A 7,538-nucleotide genomic window follows, 5' to 3' on the forward strand; every position below is an offset into this window, starting at 1 on the left:
CTCCGGATTTTCAGGGGGTGGGCCCCAGCCTCTTCTAACAACCAATCCTAATCTTCCACAATGGTTATTACGTAAACGTGCGTAGCTTTCTTACGTAAGTCTAGCATTACTCTTTTAACTATTGCAATCAGACATTTTTGGTTTCTCTCGAAACTCTAGCTTTTTTGTCGAGCCGGATAGCTTCTCGTTTGCTATGGCTTGGACCTTTTATGACGGATCTCGGCGCACAGACTCCTTTTTCTATATTTTTAGAGAGAGACAATTAATATATGATCTATGTGAAGCTGCTACAGGTATGCGAATGATGCATAATTACTTTTGCATTAGAGGAGTAGCCGCCGATCTACCTTATGGATGGATCGATAAATGTCTAGATTTCTGTGATTATTTTTTATGCGGAGTTGTTAGAATATCAACAACTTATTACACAGAATCGACACATGTCATTCTGAAATGGCATCCAATTTTGCATCTTGCCTTCTTCCTCCTTTTTCTGTGTTGGCATTTCGCCGAGCAGTTGTCGTCCAACCGCCCATTCGAGGAGAGCACGTCCATGGACGACGAGAGCACAGGGGCTCGAGGCGACGCCGTTGGACAGGTGCACGCAACTAAAAGCTGGAAGGCGCCAACGGCAATTCCCCTCGTCTTCCTCTTCAATTTCTCGAACTCGCGTCCCTCCTTCCTGCCGGAGGCACTGAACAGAAGCGAGAGTGCCACTGCGATTCGGTAAAGCATGTACACTTCGTGTGACTCGTGAATCCAAGCCACCAAACCCGAGCCTCGCAATGGTGCACATCCAGCCGCTCGAGGTGTCTCTCGAGGCCGGCAACCTCGCCGACCCCGCCGCGGCCGCGCTCGATGACGACGGCCGCCCGCGCCGCACCGGCACCGTCCTCACCGCAAGCGCGCACATCGTCACCGCCGTCGTCGGCTCCGGCGTCCTCTCGCTCGCCTGGGCCACCGCGCAGCTCGGCTGGGTCGCGGGTCCCACCACCACGGCGCTCTTCGGCGGCGTCATCTACTACAGCTCCACGCTTCTCGCCGACTGCTACCGCACCTGCGACCCTGCCGCCGGCACCCGGAACCACTCCTACATGGAGGCCGTCCGAGCCATCCTCGGCGGCGCCAAGGTGAAGTTCTGCGGCGTCATACAGTACACCAACCTCGTCGGCATCACCATTGGCTACACCATCGCCGCCTCCATCAGCTTCCATGCCATCACGAGGGCCAACTGCTTCCACGACAAGGGGCACGACAACGCGTGCCACAGCTCCAGCACGCCCTACATGATCGGCTTCGGCGCCGCGCAGATGGTCTTCTCTCAGATACCCAACTTCGATCAGATACGGTGGCTCTCCGTCGTCGCCTCCGCCATGTCCTTCACCTACTCCGGCATCGGGCTCGGGCTCGGGATCGCCCAGACCGTGGCCAACGGCGGGTTCCGAGGCACCCTCACCGGCGTCGCCATCGGCACGGCGGGCGTCACCGTGATGCAGAAGCTGTGGCGCGTCCTGCAGGCGCTGGGCAACATCGCCTTCGCCTACTCCTTCTCCAACGTGCTCATCGAGATCCAGGACACCATCAAGGCGCCACCGCCGTCGGAGGCAGCCGTGATGAAGAAGGCCACGGCGCTGAGCGTGGCCACCACCACGGCGTTCTACGTCATGTGCGGGTACATGGGCTACGCGTCCTTCGGCAACGGCGCGCCGGACAACCTCCTCACCGGGTTCGGCTTCTACGAGCCCTTCTGGCTGGTGGACGTCGCCAACGCCGCCATCGTCGTGCACCTCGTCGGCGCCTACCAGGTCTTCTGCCAGCCCATCTTCGCCTTCGTCGAGCGCTGGGCCGCCGCCAGATGGCCAGAGAGCGGCTTCGTCACGCGGGAACTTGGGGTGGGGCCGTTCGCGGTGAGCGCGCTCCGGCTTGTCTGGCGCTCGGCGTTCGTGTGCCTGACCACCCTGGTCGCCATGGCGATGCCATCCTTCGGCGCCATCGTGGGGCTCATGGGCGCGCTCTCCTTCTGGCCGCTCACCGTCTACTTCCCCGTGGAGATGTACATGAAGCAGCGCGCCGTGGCGCGCGGGAGCGCGAGGTGGCTCTGCCTCAAGGCGCTCACCGTCGCCTGCCTCGTCGTGTCGGTGGCCGCCACCGTGGGATCAATCGCCGGCATGGTCGGCGCGTTCAAGGTGTTCCGCCCTTTCAGTGGCTAGTAGGAGTAGTATGGTGTCATCAAGTACGTATGCTTCAGTATAGGGAATTCCTCATTACGTATGCATTGATGGTGCAGACTAATGCATTGACGCTTGTCAGTTGTCATGGCGCGTTTGTAATTGTTTTTTCTTTTTAAAAAGGAGACTTCTCGGCCTCTGCATCAGAACGATGCATACGGCTACTTCAATAAATAAAATATGTTCAACAAAGTCATAGAGTCTTCAACAAAATAAAGGCGAGATCACAAAGAACCTCGAAGCTAGACCAAGGAAAGGCCAAAGAGCCACAACCAGCTGGTAAAATAAAGATAGGAAAACTAATTGCCTATCCTATTACATGACCGCCAACCAAACCGATTAAAGATATCCCGCGCTACCATCTCACACCGGACAGATCCAGTAACCAAACGCTCGCTGGCCTCCGTCGGAGTGAGTAAGGACCACATACGGATCAGCGCCGTAGCACGGAATATAACCTGCAAAAATTGAATAGTAGTTATTTTGTTAAAAACCAAATCATTTCTGCAGTTCCAAATTGCCCGTAACAACGCATACACTCCTACATGAATATATCTAGCTGTATCGGACTCTATCCCATCCAGCCATGTTCCAAATAACGACCCGATCGTACTCGGAGAAGTAATGTTAAAGGCGATTTGCACGGTGCGCCACAGAATTCTCGCCAAAGGACAGTCAAGGAAGAGATTTGTAATTGTACTGGAGACGAAAGTTTGGTGGTTTCATTCTTTGACCATGGAAAATAACCACATGAATTTTGAAGAGAAACATCAGAAGATGAACCGTTATACAAATTCTATCAACGAATAACTTTAGATGTGAAAAATGTCAGTTCCGAAACATGGTGATTTAACTGGAAGCATCACAAACTTCGCCAAAGACTAACACACAAAGAACAATTCTACAGATTATACTGAAATAAACTGACTGGCATTCAAGGGCAGGTTCAGTTGCTCAAGTTTCAGTTCTTGAAGTTCCGAAAGCCAACTCCAGAAATACCTGCAACGCAGTCCAGGTTAATTTGCAAGAGAGCCATTCCTCATCCGCCATATGCTCCATATAAAACATCTCAAGTAATCACAAGAAGTAGTAACATCTGTGCTTCATAAGAACGGAATAATTATATATTTCATATGCACATGGCGATGATTACAGGCTACCAGATTTTTTTTCCTCTCTTTTCTAAAGAATACACGTTCCTAACTTCGTGTATAGAGCCTCCCTGGATGATTATTTTTGTCCATCCATCAACCCAATGGCCTCCCCTTGTTATTCACTCTTTGTACGAACGGTAGTAAGCTGCACATTCTTCATTCTGAATACCAAAGATGCTGGGGAACTGGGGCCAACAATAACCTTCCTCAAATCCATGAATGGTATTTTCACTGTTTGAATAAACAGAAGAGAATTAAGGGTATATATGTTCAGGTGTGTGAAATGATCACAGAAGGGAAGATCCGAACTTGGGGATTCTATCACAGGGTGCTCGGATCCATCCAATCTGCCCTCTCTCATTGTCATATATCACCATCTGATCCTGCATTGTAATATCTGCAACAAGAGAGAAGTAGCATCATTTTGCTGTACATGATTTGAAAGAGATCATGGACTTTCAAGCTATGTTGCTTGGTTGTTATGCCTGAACTTCCTACCTCCAACAATGTTCAGATCCTTGAGTCCAATCTCTGATCCGTTAAGGATGCCCAAACATGCATTCCCGTATTTCTGGCACCAACATAGCAACAACTATTTAGTAACCAAGAACTTGGGAGTTATTTACAGAATAATCTATCGGGTTGCAGGAAGCTTACAGTGACGATGAGGTAGTTCTCAGGAGGGATCTCCATGAGTGCCTTCTTGCCATTGGCAAAGTTCAGAACCAATGATTTGAACTCCTTCTTGACATCAAGCACGGATTTGAATGGTTTCTTTCCTTTCCAGCATAGAGGCAGAGAGGGGTCAGACACCTCTTTCAGCGCCTTGCTTAGATCACCCTTAAGCTGGAATAAACAAAACCTCATGAGCTTGATACATCTGTGTGATAATCCTAATTCCATATTAGAATATGAAAAAAGTTGTGAAACTTACTGCAGTGACAAGCGATTGATATGGCTGTGAAGAAAAGTAGGTGAACGAGCTTCCGCTGTCCAATACTACTTCCATTGGTCTCACGCCAAGTGACCGGCCACCAAAATACAGGCTTGCTGAGCCAGGTGAGTAATAATTCCTGGAAATGCGATTCAGAAAAATAAATGGGAGAATGTGCTCACAACTAGTATATGAGAACAAATCAAATTAAAATAGGAAATGAAGAAAGTAAGTCAAATAAAATTAAAACCACGGCAAATACTTGTCGTGGTTTTAGTTCAAATTTGACCTAAAACCACAACAAGTATTTTGGAATGGAGGGAGTATAATTTTTTCGAAAAGGAACTATGAAGTATATAACTGCTAGTGATTTCCAAGGAAAATATAGCATGTTAATGTCGTTAGTCTACAGTTTTGCAATTCATTAGATCCTTTCCATAATAGTTGTGAGCGACTAGTCAACTACACATTAGTGGTTAAGAAAGTGAAATACACACCTATTTCTGAACATCATTACAAGCAGGCAATGAGCACTTGTTCTTTCTACAAAATATTGTGTGGCAAAAAAATCATCAAAAATAGGGCTCACCTGAATGCACTCCTAGCCATTGGTACCCATGTTGCACGTGAATAAGGCACGAGATTATCCCCAAAGAAGAGGAATCCCCCTCCTCTCATGCTGAGGCAGTGGCCAACCACGTTCTTGGTGATACCATGCTGCTTGAGCTGTGAAAGCAGGCTGATCGATCCACTCCCAAGCCCAAGCACACCATCAGTGGGCGCAACCTCAGTGCTGCTCCCGACCTCCTGGTCATACCCACACCTGAAGGCAAGAAAATAACCAGTTCAAGTGACTCACCATGCAATGTTAGTTTTATTTTACAAGTTCCAAGTAAGCATACCCGAATGCAAGACTGGGGCGGACAACGGAGGCATTCGCAAGGTGGACTGCAAAACTGTCGTTGACGAGCACGCCAAGGGATGAACCCTGGTCGGCATACTTAACTTCATAGTCACACTGCTGCTTCGGTGAGTCGCACTTGTGGTTTTTACTGAGGCCGCCATGCAGAGAGGCGCACAGCTGATCAACACACGGTACCAGCTTGTTCTTTGTTGGTCTGTAGAGCGGGTGTGGCACCTACACCCACAATTAACATGCAGAACATCATAAGAATCCTTGATGAGAAAGGCGATACCAAATTTGGCTTTCACATATGAAATTCCCAACAATGTAATACGAAACGCGTAAATGGGGCAATTACACATATGCATGAAATCCATAGATAGTATTTTCATTGAATTCATTATATCCATCGATATGTATGTGTATAAAGAGTGAATCAAGCTCCAACTTTCTGTACCAAAATAATATGATGGGCCCCTGATGCCTTGAACACCAACCCTTGGACCAGGAACAGCCAACAGTGACAACGACTCAAACTCAGTGCCTTGCCTCAAGTCAAGGGTCCAATGGCAGCAAACGTAAACAGGATTGGATAAATAAGGAAGGAAAGGGAATGGTAGCCCCACCTTGGAGCAGCTGACGCAGGGGGCGTCGCACTGCAGCCAGGTGAGGTCGCTGCCGGTGTCGACGTCAAGGAAGTATGGTTTCGCCGGGTTGCCAATGTTCATGGCCACGTAGTACAACCTGCACAAGGAATCGCCATCCAGGAAAATCAGGATCAGAATGTCTCACCACAGCAACTTGTGTCGACTCGTCAAGGCTGATCGATGTTTCTCCAAAACAAAACAGAAAACAAGGCCAATCGATAATGGTAAAACTCAGTTCACCAACAAGGCTAAAAATGCTCCTCCGCAAAACAAAACAAAAAAGGCTAAAAATGCTGGAATTGGCATACAAAAATAGGCACAGAGATGTATGGACGGCACTGGCGAGTAGGGCCAAAATCCACAATCAGTTGATTGATGGGTTGGGTTGGGTTGGTCCGGGAGGGAGGAGGCATACCCGTGGGGGTAGACGTTGCCGTAGAGCTGGAACACGGCGGAGGAGGCCTCCGGGTCGTCGTCTGCGTGGGCGGTCCTCGCCGGCCTGTCCGCGCGCGCCGGCAGCAGGACCGCCAGCAGCAGGAGCAGCAGGAGGCCGGCCGGCGGGGCCCACCTGGCAGCCATGGTAGGAGGCGAGGCAGGGGAGACGGAGACCTCGGCCTGAGCAGAAGGATGGAAGGAAAGGAGACTGGGACGGATTGACTAGTTTGCCTTGCCCCCCACCCTCACAGCACGGCTCGGCTCAGGGGAGGGAGGGAAGGATGGGGATGGATGGCAAGAGCGAATGGGAGGGACGGCGGTTTTTATAAGGAGAGAAGAAGAAGCAGTGTGTGCGTGCCTTGTATTGCGATGAAAGCTTCGTTTCGTTTCCTTTGGCTGCGGCAAGGAACAGAAAAGGCTTGCGCTCCAGTTTGTTGTTGCCTTCCTCCCTTTCCGGTGACCTTTTCACCCCGAGTCAAGTCAAGTAGTTCTATGTTGCCGGGCCTTCTTTTCTTTTGGTTGATTCGCTGGAGAAAGGTATTGCCTGGTTTATCAGCTTTGCATCATTTTTCTACTACCTACTATGTGGCAATGATGGGTTGAGGAGATGCTACTACTTCGCTTGTTCCAAATTACTACTGGCCGGAATCATAAGGAAAGAGGTGAACTTCCGGAGAAACAAAGAGAGGGTTTAGGGAAAGGTATCTTTGGTCTTCCAACATCCTGCAAGTCTTACATTTTCCTTTAACTATCTTAATTGCTCTTTCAACACGAAGCTTGACTTGGGGTGGTCGGAGAAGGAGTTAAAGCGGCATGGATGCATACTCCTTCCGCCCACGAATAAATGTACATTTGGTTTTAAAATTTATCCATAAAAAAATATAAATCTATATTCCCAATACATTTTAGAATAGAAAAAATGTATCCTCATCATACAGTAATCAGGACCAATAACATTCAACACATGGTTTCCTAACTTTCTACATGCACTTAGCTCATTAGAGGTCGAGTAATTAAAGAGTAGGGAGATGGTGGCTTACACCTTTTCAATGCATTTTTTACTTTTTTTTATAATCTGTCCTAAAATTTATATATGTACACTTATTCGTGGATAGAGGGAGAGGGAGTACCTCTTTGCCGTTCATTGTACAGACTGATTGCGCTGCAGTTGTGAATGTGCTGAATGAAGCGGGATGTACTGTAAAGTTTATGATTGTGGGAAACTGCATAGCACTT

At 48.8% G+C, this 7,538-nt stretch overlaps 2 protein-coding genes across 2 annotated transcripts; one reads left to right on the forward strand and one right to left on the reverse strand.

The window, feature by feature from the left end:
• Positions 1 to 785: 785 nt before the first annotated feature.
• LOC119299369 (amino acid permease 4-like) lies at positions 786 to 2,343 on the forward strand. The gene has a single exon (XM_037576601.1). It carries the CDS (start codon positions 786 to 788, stop codon positions 2,208 to 2,210), a length of 1,425 nt encoding a protein of 474 aa, XP_037432498.1. The 3' UTR covers positions 2,211 to 2,343.
• Positions 2,344 to 3,286: 943 nt separating this feature from the next.
• On the reverse strand, positions 3,287 to 6,670 carry LOC119300765 (aspartic proteinase Asp1-like). The gene is made up of 9 exons (XM_037577657.1): positions 6,283 to 6,670; positions 5,847 to 5,964; positions 5,219 to 5,454; positions 4,906 to 5,139; positions 4,317 to 4,455; positions 4,040 to 4,228; positions 3,881 to 3,953; positions 3,692 to 3,779; positions 3,287 to 3,613 (listed from the first exon to the last, which is right to left on the reverse strand). The coding sequence occupies exons 1-9, from the start codon at positions 6,444 to 6,446 to the stop codon at positions 3,502 to 3,504; spliced, it is 1,353 nt and encodes a 450-aa protein (XP_037433554.1). The 5' UTR covers positions 6,447 to 6,670; the 3' UTR covers positions 3,287 to 3,501.
• Between the last annotated feature and the right edge of the window lie 868 nt (positions 6,671 to 7,538).

Source organism: Triticum dicoccoides, chromosome 5A (assembly GCF_002162155.2).
Source record: "Triticum dicoccoides isolate Atlit2015 ecotype Zavitan chromosome 5A, WEW_v2.0, whole genome shotgun sequence".
NCBI classification, from domain to species: domain Eukaryota; kingdom Viridiplantae; phylum Streptophyta; class Magnoliopsida; order Poales; family Poaceae; genus Triticum; species Triticum dicoccoides.